General features: G+C 41.9%; 1 protein-coding gene across 4 annotated transcripts in view; it reads right to left on the bottom strand.

The window, feature by feature from the left end:
* RIOX1 (ribosomal oxygenase 1) overlaps window positions 1–16,240 on the bottom strand; it is a 71,960-nt gene that overhangs the window by 33,617 nt on the left and 22,103 nt on the right. For all 4 annotated transcript variants that reach the window (XM_056567490.1, XM_056567493.1, XM_056567492.1 and 1 more), the window contains exons 4-8: window positions 12,963–13,062; window positions 11,179–11,292; window positions 6,664–6,770; window positions 5,717–5,824; window positions 4,157–4,191 (exon numbers count right to left, since the gene is read on the bottom strand). In XM_056567490.1, coding sequence (XP_056423465.1) covers window positions 4,157–4,191; window positions 5,717–5,824; window positions 6,664–6,770; window positions 11,179–11,292; window positions 12,963–13,062 — 464 coding nt within the window. The remainder of the gene's footprint in view (window positions 1–4,156; window positions 4,192–5,716; window positions 5,825–6,663; window positions 6,771–11,178; window positions 11,293–12,962; window positions 13,063–16,240) is intronic.

Raw genomic sequence — 16,240 nt, 5'->3', positions numbered from 1 at the left:
GGGGTTAAGACAATAGATGTGGAGAATTCACACTAAGATGGGCCATAAATTGTCCTGCTATAGGAACATAGACTAAATAGATAAGAATGAGAAAAAGGGGGGGGAAGGGAGAGACTAATTAAGCAGGACACGGTGAGATGCAAAAGGGAATCCAGTTTAGTACAGGTTATAAGAAGTTTTGATAATGCAATAAGAGGCTCAAATCCACATTGAGTCCCCTGTTTTTGGAATCAAAAACCAGTATCATTTTAGCTTCAAATGTCTTTCTCTCAAGTGTTTTTTAAATTCCCTCTTAGTATCTTGATTGTAAGGTCATGTGTGGAGTGGCCTGTTTGGGTAAAATTGTGTCCAACTGGGGTGCAGTAGTCATTTTCTTCATGGCGGTTGATTGAATGTCTGTGTAGATTCATCCTTTCGTTGAGTTTCTGTCCGGTTTCTCCAATGTAGCATCCCATGTCACACTTGGCTGAACAAGTGGAAAAGGATATACATTACTTCAATAGAAAACACAAGATAGAACTCTTCATGGAGAAAAATAAGAAACTCCGCAAACTCTCTCAAAATTTCAACCAACACCAGGCAGAGAGAGAAACCAGGATCACTATAAGCAATGGAATATCTGAAAAAAACGATGATCTTACCACCACTCCTGACAACAATACAGACAACTCAGGAATTATAAATATTTCAGATTATGAACTATTCAAATCTGAGAGATCTGTTCTTTCTAAAGGACTATCATTCTGTCCAAGCACTAAACTGGATGACATCAAACTATACTCAGACTTGGAAGTATTCTTTAAGAGACTACGACTAAGAGTACTTTCATAAGAAAGAGGACAGTACTACAACAACCCTGATAACCATTACAATATCAAAAAAAATCACCATCACCAGGACGCAACAGCAAACTGGACAGCTACATTGCAAGTTTCAGATTAAGAACAGCATCCCTGGTCAAAAAAACACCATTATAAAACCAACTACATTCTCTCAAAACTAGAAACAGATGCCATCAAAAACATAAGAAATAATCAAACAATAACAATCAAACCAGCAAACAAGGGAGGAGCAGTAGTGATAATGAATACTGAGGATTACATCAAAGAGGGACACAGACAATTGTCAGACACTACAAGAAATGGACAGAAGACCCCACCAAAGAATACACTGGACACACTATGGAATTGAAGAAATTGATTGAAACCTTCCCAAAAGAGTCACAGAAAGGATTAGAGACACTCATACCAACAAATCCCGTAATAGGGACATTCTACATGCTTCCAAAAATCCACAAAACTGGGAACCCAGGCAAACCAATAATAGGTATGGACACATTAACATAACAGATCTCTGGCTTAGAAAACCTATTAAAGTCCTTAGTCAAAAACACCAGCAGCTTCATACAGGATACCACTGACTGACTTAAACTCAATCAGATTACAAACTTGCTTGACAACTCCATATTAGTAATAATTGATTTAGAATCCTTATACAGCAACATCCCACACAGAGATGGAATTGATGCCTGCTCCCTGTTCCTCATCCCAAACCCACAACTGGAAATACAGCCCTATAACATCACTAAACTCATAGAATTCATCCTAACACACAACTACTTCAGCTTCAACAGTGACATATATCTACAAATGATGGGCACTGCAATGGGGACCAGGATTGCACCACAAAACGCCAACCTATTCATGGCTGACCTTGAACAACGATTTCTAGACACAACTTCACAAACCCTACAGATACTACCGTTACATCGATGATATTTTCATCATTTGGACAGAAGGAAAAGAAAAACTCAGAAAGTTTCATGACGCCTTTAACACATTCAATCCATCTATCAAACTCAAAATGGACTTCTCTACAGAAAGTGTGAACTTCCTGGACATTACTGTCACAATAAACAGGAACACACTACAAACGTTTGTGTACAGAAAACCCACAGACCAATCCAGCTATCTACATAAATCCAGATTCCATCCTTCACACATAAAGAAAGGAATCGTCTACAGCCAAGCTAACAGGTACCATCTGCTCCAACCCTGATGACAGAGACCTGCATCTACAAACGCTGTCTGAGAAATTCAAACAACAAGGATACAAACCAAGGATAATCAATAGGAAAATACACTCCGCCCTTCAAACACCACGGAAACACTTGCTACAGTACAGAGAGATACAACCATCACCACGTGTACCACTGGTAGCCACATACAATCCGGCCCTTGAAGAAATACGCAAAATTATCAAGGACCTGGAGAAGATATTGTCGGAAGATGAGATGCTAAAAGAAATCTTCCCTGAACCTCCCATCTTGGCCTTCAGACAACCACACAATTTCAAAAAAAAGCTGGTCAGCTGAAAATTACCTACAGAAAGAACAGACACAGACAATGGGACCAAACCCTGCACCAAACCTCGCTGTAAACTCTGCCAACCAAACTCTGCACCAAGATGGAAACCACCCACAACAACAAGACATATAACATTAGGGGACTATACTCCTGCACATCACAAAATGTGGTCTATATGATACAATGCACCAAGTGTGACATGGGATGCTACATTGGTGAAACTAGCCGGAAACTCAACGAAAGGATGAATCTACACAGACATTCCATCAACCGCCAGAAAGAAAATGACTACTGCACCCCTGGTAGACACCATATTACCAAAACAGGCCACTCCATACATGACCTTACAATCAGGATACTGAGAGGGAACTTCAAAAACACACAAGAGAGAAAGACATTTGAAGCTAAAATTGTACTTTTTTTTATTCCAAAAACAGGGGACTCAATGTGGATTTGAGCTTATTAATGCATTATCAAAACTTCTATTAACCTGTACTATACTGGATTCTCTTTTGCATCTCACTTTGTCCTGCTTAATTTTCAGTCTCTCCCCTGCTTCCCCCTCCCTCTCCCTTTTTCTCATCCTTATCTATTTAGTCTATGTTCCTATAGCAGGACAATTTATGGCCTATCTTAGTGTGAATTCTCCACATCTATTGTCTATTAAAGTTTTCCCATCCAAATTTAACAAAAATTCATCAAACATCTGTGGAGTGTTAAAGCTCAATGTACTCTTTGTTAAGTTCCGTGAGGGGTGTAGTTACCAAAATGCGGTCACATGTGGGTATTTATTTTTTTGCGTTTATGTCAGAACCGCTGTAAAATCAGCCACCCCTGTGCAAATCACCAATTAAGGCCTCAAATGTACATAGTGCGCTCTCATTCCTGAGCCATGTTGTGCGCACGCAGAGCATTTTACGTCCACATATGGGGTATTTCCGTACTCAGGAGAAATTGCTTTACAAATGTTGGGGGTCTTTTTTCCTTTTACTTCTTGTGAAAATGAAAAGTATTAGTGTAAAAATTTAAATTTTTTTACACTAACAGACTGGTGTAGAGCCCAACTTTTCCTTTTCATAAGTGGTAAAAAGAGAAAAAAATTAAAAATTTGTAAAGCAACTGCTCCCGAGTACGTAAATACCCCATATGTGGCCCTAAACTGTTTCCTTGAAATACGACAGGGCTCCAAAGTGAGAGAGCGCCAATGCGCATTTGAGGACTAAATTAGGCATTGCATAGGGGTGGACATAGGGGGAGTCTATGCCAGTGATTACCAAACAAACAGTGTGCCTCCCGCTGTTGCTAAATTCCCAGAATGCCTGGACAGTCAATGGCTGTCCGGTAATGCTGGGAGTTGTTGTTTTGCAACAGCTGGAGGCTCCGTTTTGGAAACACTGCCGTACGATACGTTTCTCATTTTTATTGGGGGGGACAGTGTAATGGGGTGTGTATATGTAATGTTTAACCCTTTATTATGTGTTAGTGTAGTGAAGTGTTTTTTGGGTACATTTGCACTGGCAGGGGTTTACGGTGTGTTTCCAGCTAGGAGTTTGCGCTGAGGCGGAAAATTTACTGCAGTTTAAACTTGAAGCAGGAAACTCACTGTAAACCTGCCCATGTGAATGTACCCTGTAGATTCAAAACTACAACTACCAGCATGCAATGACAGACACTGAATGCTGGGAGTTGTACTTTTGCAACAGCTAGAGGTATGGATACGCCCTGCATCCTGAAGAGGTTAAGTAATACACTTCAGAAACATGCATCCAGTAAGATAGGCTGGTTCTTACCACTTGAGAACTGAGGAAGTATTTCTGATGAGTTCCTGTAACAAAAAAAAAATAAAAAATTATGCCAGTATCACAAAAGAATATTAGACAGGTTGATGCAACTATTAGAGAAGGTATTAGAGAAGCCAGGCATGGGAAATGCAGTATTGCATGCAGCTGATCTTGTTCATTCATGGCCGTAAATGTTGGCACCCCTGAAATTTTCCAAGAAAATTAAGTATTTCTCACAGAAAAGGATTGCAGTAACACGTTTTGCTATACACATGTTTATTCCCTTTGTGTGTATTGGAATTAAACCAAAAAAGGGAGGAAAAAATGGGCTGGACAAAATTATGGGCACCCTTTCAAAATTGTGGAAAAATAATATTGTTTCAAGCATGTGATGCTCCTTTAAAAACTAAAAAAAAAAAAAAGAATTAAAAAATAAATTAAAAAATATCCCCGAAGGACTCAATTTCTATTAGTGCACAAAAGTAGAAGTCACCGAAAAAAACACTAATACTTAACTTTTAATAATTTGCGCAAAAAATCTGGGGAATGCAACCCCGAAACCATCAAATATCAAAAATCCAACATGATAAATCAAAAGGAAATATCTTACTATGAAGTGACAATAGGGACCCAATAAGGGTCAGAGCCAGCTCATAGATGATTGTAATATTTACAGAATATATTGTTATCCCTGTCAACAGCCACAATCGGTCAGTAATTAGAATATAAACCACAATTCCCAAAATAAAGGAGGGGATATAGGAAGGGATAGATGAGGGAAAGGTCCTAGGGAGGTAATAGGCCGATGGAGATGGTAGGCCGCTACCTATCACTTTCCCTGTTAATCCCCTACTCTATACCTAATCCTAGGCGGAGTTAACGCCCTGATAAGGGCGGCCCGGCACCGGAACCTAGCCTGTTTAGTCACCTAAATGCCCTGCAATATGAACAATTAGGAAAAAACTCTCTGTCTCACTGGGGTGCCCTGCATAGCTAGAGGGACAGTGATGGATGCCCCTATCTAGTTATAACAGATATATTAACAGCCCTGTTAATATATCTGTTATAACTAGATAGGGGCATCCATCCCTGTCCCTCTAGCTATGCAGGGCACCCCAGTGAGACAGAGAGTGCCCTCTTTTTTGGTTTAGTTCCAATACACACAAAGGGAATAGACAAGTGTATAGCAAAACCTGTGTTACTGCAATCCTTTTCTGTGAGAAATACTTCATTTTCTTGAAAAATTTAAGGGGTGCCAACATTTACTGCCATGACTGCATAACATGAACTGGCTGGGTTCACCAAAATGAGTGCTGAAGGGAACCTACATCTAAGATACTCACATGCCCTTACAGAGTTAAAGAATATTTCAATCAACCTATAAAAGGGTATTTGAAGCAAATGCTGGTTGTGTTTTAGAGGGTATCCAATGGGCCCAGCATTTACACTGCCTCCTGTATTCATTTACATGATGTGAATATGCTGGACCCGTCATCTGTCCAACATATTTACTAAGAAAATAATGCAGCTAAAATCCTTTTCTTTCCATTCTAATGTGTCAGCGCTAACCTTGGATTGTAGACCCTCCAGTGTTTCTTGCCTTCCAACTGAACCACAAATGCCTCAATGTCATCATAATGTGGTGCAAACCCCTGCGTGCCAGGAGGGGTTAGGTACCTATGGAAAAAAAAAAAATGTATCAAGGAGTTTAGCAGAATAAAACAAACTTATACATCCTTACTCTTTGGAATTGCTTATATATCTGGCTGTGACAAAGTCCTGCACACCCAAGCTTAAATGGTAACTCTCATTAAAACTAACTTTTGCTATTGCACTCCTTATGGTAAATAGAATATTTTGTTTAAAATAAAATGAAGTTTTCTATGTTTTATTTGTGCTTAAAGCTCAAGAGCACATTTCCCCCATCTCATACACAGACTTTGGACCGAAGTCCAAACACAGAGAGTGCAGCCTGGGGTGCTGAGGGGGGGGGGGGGGGGGGGGTCGAGCCATATGCTGTTGGTTGGGTACACACCCCTCAGCACTCCAGGCTGCACTTCCTGTGTTTGGACTTCGGTCCAAAGTCTAAGCCTGTGTATGAGATGGGGGGAAATGTGCTCTTGAGCTTTTTTTAAGCACAAATAAAACATAGAAAACTTCATTTTTTTTAAACAAATTAGAAATATTTTTTATTTACCATAAGGAGTGCAATAGTAAAAATCCGTTTTAATGAGAGTGACCATTTAAGTGACAACCCTGTTGAGTGCAGGAAACATCACCACAAGCCAGTCTAAATGTTGTGTGTGAGTTGTTGCTTTCACTTAATGTGGCAAAATTACACATGCACTGGACGCCTGGAGTGAGATTTAGACTGGCTAATGTTGATGTTCCCCACACTTAGTGATGTCACTCAAGCCTGGGTTGGTGGAACTTGGGCATGGCCATATATAAGTTTGCCTTTAAACAGAGCATATAAGAGGCAATGTGCACAACTAAGAGCAAAGCAGCATACGTACGTGTTTGCCCCAACCATGCTTCCAAAAAGTTCCTGTAGCACAGACAAAACATTCCACACTGTGTAGGAGAAGCTCTGAGGATTCAATAATCTCAGTGAACAGCCATTCTGCAAACACAAGGCAAAAGTGTCACAGGCAATACATATGGGGAGGGGGGGAGAATATAGCTCAATTTAATTTATTTTTTATTTTTATTTTTTTACAAAAATGTAGCATTCAATAAAGTTTTAGAACATATTAGACATGTTTACAGCCAAAAACATACTTAATATGTAAAGGACTTTAAATCTTAATGTGGCTGAGTGCTGCTGTCTCAGCACCCCGACCCCACAGTTCAAAACTTCTAATATGTTGCTATGATATGTTAAAAAGTGTTTTTGTTTGTTTTTTCTTTAAGAGCTTGATGCCTACTGAAGGCAATGAGGAAACAGTCCTTGACTTCTCAGATTTTACCTGAAACATACACTACATCCTTAATGACACAGGCATATATTTACGTCCTGCGCCGGCTCCTGCAATATAACGCAGGGTCACGCGGTCATATCGGGTCGGCCCTGGCGGCTAACGATAGCTGGGACCCGTGGCTAATACCGCACATCACCAATACTGGACATATTCTACTTTATGTTAGCGGTAAATTTTTGTCAATACTTGCATAATTTCTTGGTGAAAAATTCCAAAATTTCATGAAAAATTTGAAAATTTTGCATTTTTATAACTTTGAAGCTCTCTGCTGGTAAGGAAAATAGACATACAAAATAAATTATATATTGATTCACATATACAATATGTCTACTTTATGTTGGCATCAGAAAGGTGACATGCTTTTACTTTTTGAAGACATCAGAGGCTTCAAAGCTCAGTAGCAATTTTTGCAAGTAAATAGTTTTGAAGTCAATTTGAGGGTCTTTATGTTAGAAATACCCCATAATGGACCCCATTATAAAAACTGCACCCCTCAACATATTCAAAATGACATTCAGGAAGTTTGTTAACCCTTTAGGTGTTTCACAAGAATAGCAGCAAAGTGGAGGCGAAAATTCAAAATCTTCATTTTTTACGCCAACATGTTCTTGTAGACCCATATTTTTTATTTTTACAAGAGGTAAAAGGAGAAAAAGTCCCCCAAAATTTGTAACCCAATTTCTCATATGTGGATGTAAAGTGCTTTGTGGGTGGACTAGAGTGCTCAGAAGAGAAGGAGTGACAATGGGATTTTGGAGAGCGAATTTTGCTGAAATGGTTTTTTTTGGGGGGGGGGGGGGGGGGGGGATGTCGTATTTAGGAAGCCCCTATGGTGCCAGAACAGTGAAACACACCCCACATGGCATACTATTTGGGAAACTACACCCCTCAAGGCACGTAACAAGGGGTCCAGTGAGCCTTAACACCTCACAGGTGTTTGACAAATTTTCAATAAAGTTGGACGTGAAAATGAAAAAACAATTTTTTTCACAAAAATGCTGATGTTAACCCAAATTTTTCATTTTCACAAGGGGTAATAGGTGAAAATGTCCCCCAAAATATGAAAACCATTTCGTGAATTTTGTTGAAATGGTTTTTGGGGGACATGTTTAGGAAGCCCCCATGGTGCCAGAACAGCGAAAAACACCCCACATGGCATACTATTTGGGAAACTACACCCTTCAAGGAATGTAGCAAGGGGTGCAGTGAGCATTTACACCCCACTGGCGTTTGACAGATCTTTGTAACAGTGGGCTGTGCTAATTACAAAAATTACATTCTTCATTTTCACGGACCACTGTCACCTGTGGGGTGATAAGGCTCACTATACCCCTTGTTACGTTCCGTGTGGGGTGTAGTTTCCAAAATGGGGTCCGATGTGGGTATTTATTTTGCGTTTATGTCAGAATTGCTGTAATCAGCAGCCACCCCTGTGCAAATCACTAATTTAGGCCTCAAATGTACATAGTGCGCTCTCACTCCTGAGCCTTGTTGTGAGTCCGCAGAGCATTTTACGCCCACATATGGAGTATTTCCATACTTGGGAGAAATTGTGTTACAAATTTTGGGGGTCTTTTTCTCCTTTTTCCTTTTATGAAAAGTATGTTAGAGTAAAAAAAATAATATTTTTTTACACTAAAATGATCGACAGTGTAATGGTGTAGTGTTTTACTCTTTATTTAGGGTTAGTGTACTGTTTTTAGGGTACATTCACACAGGCGGGAAAATTTGACGCATCTCAAACTTGAAGCGGGAAACTTGCTGTAAACCCACCAGCATGAATGTACCCTGTACATTCACGTGGGGGAGGGGGTGGGGGGGGATAAAACTACAACTCCCAGCATGCACTGACAGACCATGCATGCTGGGAGTTGTAGTTACGCAACAGCTGGAGGCACACTGGTTGGGATTGGGAAACACAGTTAGGTAACAGGCTACCGCAGTGTTTCCACACCACTGTCTGTTTCCTAACTCAGTGTTGCAAAACTACAACTCCCAGCATGCATGGTCTGTCAGCGCATGCTGGGAGTAATAGTTCTGCAACAGCAGGAGGCACACAGGTTGGGAAACACTGAGTTAGGAAACAGACAATGTTTCCCAACCAGTGTGCCTCCAGTTGTTGCAATACTACAACTCCCAGCATGCCCAGACAGCCGAAGGGCATGTTGGGAGTTGTACTTATGCAAAAACTGGGGAGAAAAGTTTGGAGACCACTGTGTAGTGGTCCCCAAACTGTAGCCCTACAGATGTCGTCCCCCATTCACCGACCCCCCCCCCCCCTCCCCTGCGATTCGCCGATTGGCCACATCGGCCAATCGCAGGGGATAGGAAGCGGTGGCAACCCTGCCACCTCGCTCCTGTCCTCTAGGATGATCGGGGATGTCTCTGATAGCTCTGATCATCTATATTTTCCGGGCCATCGGGTCATCAGAGAACCGATCAGCCCGGAAAAGTGGTGAATAGCTGATCTGAATTCATCGGTCTCAGGACCACCCCCCCCCAGGCATTTGCACAGGATGCCTGCCGAATGATTTCAGCAGGCATCCCGTTCCGATCCCCGTCCGGCTAGCGGCGGGGATCGAAATTCCCACGGGCGTACAGGTAGAAACGTAGAAACGGAAGACTTTTTTATTTTATCCCACAATAATTTTTTTTTTCGGTTTCACCATAGATTTTTGGGTAAATGACTGATGTCATTACAAAGTAGAATTGGTGGGGCAAAAACAAGCCATCATATGGGTCTGTAGGTGCAAAATTGAAAGGGTTCTGATTTTTAAACGCTAAGGAGGAAAAAACGAAAGTGCAAAAACGGAAAAACAAGAGTCCTTAAGGGGTTATAGGGGTATTCTGCCCATAGACATCTTATCCCCTATCAGAAATTCTGACGCAGGACACATGCGACACAACAAACCCTACAAAATCTACTCCATACGCTGGAGGCTCATGACGTCACAGCCACGCCCCACTCGTGACGTCACGGCCATGCCCCCTCAACGCAAGTCTATGGGAGGGGGACGGTCGGCAGGCCCCTCCCATAGGCTTGCATCGAGGGGGCGTATCCATTACGTCACGAGCCTCCGGCGCTGCACCTAATGCACTAAGTGAATGCTGAGTGCAGCAGGGAGATTGCGGGGGTCCCCAGGGTTGGAGTACCCCTTTAAATCCTGCACATGGCATAACATAATGGGCCTCATTTACTAAGGCTTTACAGAGTAGATTTTTTAGGGTTTGCTGTGTCGCATGTGTCCCAACTCTCCACGTTACTCAGAAAACCCTGCAAAAGAGAGGCGTCTCCCAAAAAAATAAATAAATAAATAATACAAAAATATATATTTTTTTGAAAACACACACTACACCGAAAGAAACCTACACATTTACTAATGTTTCCGTAAAAACGTAGGGAAAAGTCACCAAAATACAAGATACAATAGTAAATATCATGGAAAAATACCTGTCGGAAACAAAAACCTGTAAAGATAACTACACTCCACTCTTAGTAAATGAGGGCCAATGTCTTTGTTGTACTTGGAGTGTAACAAGTCTTAAAGGGGTACTCTGCTGTTAGGGGATAAGATTTCTGATCGCGAGGGACCCGCCACTGGGCACCCCCACGATCCCACCTGCTGCAGTCCGGAGCTAAGTTTTCTCTGAGGCTGATGATGGGCGGTGCTGGGGCATCATGACATCACGGTCCGCCCCCTCGTGAAGTCATGCCCCGCCCCCTCAATACAAATCTATGGGAGGGGGCGTGACGCCACTTCCATAGACTTTCATTGAGAGAGGCGGATGTGATGTCACGAGGGGGCGGGGCCGTGTCGTCACAGTGCCCTGTCCCCCAGCACCGCCCATCATCAGCCTCAGAAAACTTGGCTCTGGGCTGCTGAGGTACCTGGCTGCTGCAGGGGGGGGATCGTGGGGGTGCCCAGTGGCGGGTCCCTCGCGATCAGACATCTTATCCCCCCTATCATTTGGAGAGGGGATAAGATGTCTAACAGCGGAGTACCCCTTTAACTTCCAACTTCCCATAGAAGCAATTTGTTCTTTGGTTACCTTGTAGTAGTCCCATACAACCATGGGTAAGGCTCTGCCAGGAGGATTGTGCGTCTCTCGTACGCCATCAGTATAACTGGTGACATCTAAGTTAACACCAAACTGCACATTTTCCTAGAATAAACAGGTAAAATACACAAGAATTATACACATTTTTCAGTCAACAAAACTATAAAGCATGTTTTGTGATAATGACAAGAAACATTATATACATTTCCCCTCTACTTCCTTCACCTTCCAGCAGCAGATCTTTCTTTCCAATCACTTATGTAAGACAAGGGTCTACAGTCATTATGACATCTTAAATCTACAACTCCCGTGTGGAATAAAAATTGGTCGGCAAAATAACATCATACAAAAATAAAGTATAAATAATACAGCATTCATTGAAAAGGTGAATAGCTGGTAGAAAGAAGTAGTTTAACACATGATGTCTTAACCCATGGTGGACAGCAGTACCTTGACCCTGGTAGAAGGAGACAGAACAGCTGGCCTGATAAGCCACAATCTGCTGTGCCCTCCTGAGGCTTTGTGCCACATGGGCATCAGTAATCCATGGTAAAGCACATCCCAAAATGCCCTCTCGGCACATCTAACAACCTTTCCTAGGAAAGCTCTTTTTCCTGTCGTTCTGTATGTAAGCCAAGTTTCTCAGACACCATGATAAAAGAAGGACAACAAAAATTAAGGAAAGGATAGGAACACATGATGCATTTGTTCACAGTATGTGTCTCAGGGGGTACAATTAAAGTGTTACTGTCATCAAGACACATAAAAAGTTTAGATTGCATCATGTTTCAGACCTGAGACCTGCTGCAGTCCCTAGTTATAACCCAATAAAGTGCACAGCAGCATGCTTTACTGCAGCCTTGTCCGACTCATTTACTCCATTATGGTCTATGGTAAAATAGTCAGGTTTGACTGACAGCCAGGGAGCGAAGTGTGCAGCCGGGCACTTCACAGGGTTATAATTCACAGGCGCAGCGGGTCTCAAGACAGGCTGGGTACGATCAAAACTCTGAAACACATGTTAAAGTTTTTTTTCAAAATGACAGTAAGCCTTTAACATTTATATTATATAAAGTTTATATTATAAAAAAGTTTAAAAGCTTATAAAAATAAATAAATAAATAAATAAAAATAAATTATTAAAATCCAACCCAATGCTATACCTTATTTTAGGCTGCCAGCCATATTGATATTGAGATTGATATTAATATTAACCCCTTAGTGCCATCTGCTGTACAATATAGAGCAGGTGTCAGCTATATAGTACAAGTGGCAATTATTGTGCTAATGTAGGCTGCGGGTAAGAGCCTTGCTCTCTGTGTGCTCACCCGCTGCTTTTATTAGCATAATAATGAAGGGGCAGGGCCAACAGGGGATTATGTAGGACACAGGGGAATGAAACTATTTACAAGAAGAACGCAGCACGTAGTGAACGTATTTCAGCGAGTAGACCCTCATTTTACAGCTCTTCACTCACACTATAGTCCAGTATACTGGCTTTAGTGCAGGTGAACTAGATTGCCTTTAAGGCGGGCCTAAAGGGACAAGATAACTTGCACTGATTGGAGCTCGTTTATAGAGCCTTCAACCGGCTCAATTGTGTAACTGGGCCACATACATTTTTTATTTTTTTTTTTAATCATCTGAGCACAAGGCCACAACTTGACAAATTGTGAAAAAAGGGAAAGGGTCTGAAAACTTTCTATGTGCATTGTATAACTAAAAATTCCATGTCAAGAGCACATCCCACACTGAGTACTGAGCCAATAACCCACTTCTCTGAGAATCCGGTCAAACTCTGAAGTGGAAAAGAATCCGTTGTAGTATTTGGTGTTGTGCCGCTTTATTAATGCAGGCTTCTTCTCCCAAATACATCTGTAAGACAGAAATAAGGAAAGAGAGAAGTTACAGTAGTGCAAGGTAGATCCATGTCGCTTACTATTCGCTTTAATTTGCCTTAGGAAATGGTGGTCACGACACTGTTATTTCTTTACTTTATTGCGAGTTACATCACTAAAGGTATGTGATAAGTGCAGCTCACCCCTCAATTGTCGCCAGCTGCAGCTCGGACTCAGCCTGGATAATGCTGATGGGTATCAAATGAAGTATTAAAGAAAATGTCCAGCATAGCCAAGGCTCAAATACGATTTATTTCTGATACAGCAACATACAGGGAGACAGCAGTGACACGTTTCGATCGTCTAAGCGATCTTAGTCATACTGATACACTAGTCAGAATGTTGGACATCCTATATATAGGGGAGGTGTCTCAGGCACAGGTGCGGGGAAATTACCGCACCTGGGGAGGAGACACTCCCCCAACAGGAAAAACCATTACAGAAATAGTAATACACCCATAAAAACAGTTACATCACTGTTGTTAACCCCTTCACGACCCAGGATGTTCTGGTACGTCCTGAGTCCTCTCCCTTTCTCTTTCTACAACGCGGGGCCACGGCGTGGCCCAGTGTCATAGCGGGTCGGGCCCGGCCTCCAACAACAGCCAGGACCCGTGGCTAATAGCGCACAGCACTGATCACGGTGCTGCGCACTATTAACCCTTTAGACGCGGCGTTCAAAGTTGATCGCCACGTCTAAAGTGAAAGTAAACTACCCCCGGCTAGCTCAATGGGCTGTTCAGGCCTGCCGCGGCAAAATCCAGGCATTCAGAACAGGTGGAGGATCCCCTACCTTTCTCCTGCGTGTCCGATCGCCGAAAGACTGCTCATTGATTCTACCACTTGACTGCTCATGCCTGGATCTCAGGCATGAGCAGTCAAGCGGCAGAATCATTGATCAATGTTATCCTATGGGATAACAATGATCATTGTAAAAGATCAGTGTGTGCAGGGTTCTAGTCCCCTATGGGGGCTATAACATTGCAAAAAAAAAAAAAGTTCATTAAGATAATTTACCCCCTTTCCTAATAAAAGTAAGAATCACCCCCCCCCCCCTTTTTTTTAAATGGGAAAAGTGTAAATAAAAACAAACATATGTGGTATCGCTGCATGTGGAAATGTCCTAATTATAAAAATATATAGTTCATTAAACCGCACGGTCAATGGCGTACGCACCAAAAAATTTCACAGTCCAAAATAGCGTATTTTTGGTCACTTTATAAAATGGAAAAAAAAAATATGAATAAAAAGCGATCATAAAGTCCAATCAAACTTCAGATAACTGTGCAAAAAATGAGCCCTCATACTGCCCTGTACGAGGAAAAATAAAAAATAAAAGTTATAGGGGTCAGAAGATGACAATTTTAAATATATACATTTTCCTGCATGTAGTTATGATTTTTCCAGAAGTATGACAAAATCAAACCTATATAAGTAGGGTATCATTTTAATCATATGGACCTACAGAATAAAGAGAAGATTTCATTTTTACCGGAAAATGTACTGCGGAGAAACGGAAGCCCCCAAAAATTACAAAATGGTGTTATTTCTTCAATCTTGTCGCACAATGATTTTTTGTTTTGCCGTAGACTTTTGGGTAAAATGACTGATGTCATTACAAAGTAGAATTGGTGGCGCAAAAAATAAGCCATCATATGGATTTTTAGGTGCAAAATTGAAAGAGTTATGATTTTTTAAAGGTAAGGAGGAAAAAACGAAAGTGCAAAAACAGAAAAACCCCAGGTCGTTAAGGGGTGTACCTGCTTTCTGAGAAAGTAAGTGAGAGGCGGAACTTAGTGCTCTGACTGAGTGGGCAACTGATCTGTCATATCATCATCATCATCATCATCACCCACACCTCCTCGCTCTCTATCTTGGGAACTAATAGATTATTGCAACGGTTTCATCTTCATAGATTATACAAGACCCCTGTACTGCATAGACATGTCCAGACTAATTTTGCCCGTGGAGCGTACAAGTAGAGGCCCAACGTGGTGTAGGACTGTCTTGTCCGTACGCCACACTGAAGAGTGGTACTGTAATATACGTAAGGATGTCCTGATACAGATACTGGTATCTGACACATACTGGACATTAGCACAAGTACTTTTACTCATGCAAATGTCCCCGATACCCAATCAGATTCTCACCAGCGGGACCCCGACGACAGGTATAACAGAGGTGTCGAACTATGCAGCGCGCCCAGCAGCTGAGCACGAGTCATAGCCGGGACCTGTGGCTAATGCCGAACATCACCGATCACGGTGATGTCCGTCATTAACCCAAGAGACTCTAAAAGTGTCTAAAAGTCCAGAAGTTAACTGCCGTTTAGCTCAGGGACACTGATCCGGATCACTGCAGTGAAATCGCGGTGTCCCAATCAGCTGTAAGGACGTCCGGAAGTCCCTTTCCGTGCTCTGTGCCATCCAATTGTCGCTCCTTTACGGCAGCCATCCATGGCAGGCAGTAGTAAAGGAGTGCCGATAACACTGATGCTATGCAATGGAAAATCATTGAGCAGTGTATGCAAAAAAGTGAAAAAGAAAAGTTTATGGAAAAAAAATTCATAAACGTGAATTAACCCCTTCCCTAATAAAAGTTAGAATCCTCCCCTTTTAAATAAAATCTTTTTTCACTTTGTCATCACGACAGCACTACCATGAGATTGTCACCTGTAGCTCTAATAGGAACAGGTTAAATAGGCCCCTCAGTGTTTTCTGTTCCTAGGAGCATACACAGAGTGAGGTTACCACCTCTGGTGGTTTCTGCTCTGGTGGGCCTTGCTAGGCAGTGGGGGTTTCGGTCATGCTGTCATCTTCCTCCCACTGTGCTGCACCGGTTCGTGCTTCCTCAGGGTTGTTGCCTCCTGGTCCCTTCCTCCTGCTGCAGCGCACGGCTGAGTTTATGCGGCACGAGACCTGTTCCATAGCAGTTGTTTCTTTGTGGTTAGCACCATATTGCCTTGGTCTATGCTGCTTTTTCCCCCCGATATTCTACTTTCTTAAGTAGCATATAGTTTTGATTCTTATGGGTATTCCCTTTCCCATTTAGGGAGACAAGGAGGCCCTGAAGAAATCAAAAGAAAGATTCCTCAGAAGAAATTGATAAGGAAATCTTTTGAGGAAATCTAAAGTCCAAAAAAAAGTCCGAAAATA

Source organism: Hyla sarda, chromosome 3 (genome assembly GCF_029499605.1).
Source record: "Hyla sarda isolate aHylSar1 chromosome 3, aHylSar1.hap1, whole genome shotgun sequence".
NCBI lineage: Eukaryota > Metazoa > Chordata > Amphibia > Anura > Hylidae > Hyla > Hyla sarda.
This window is presented reverse-complemented; position numbering and strand designations above follow the sequence as displayed.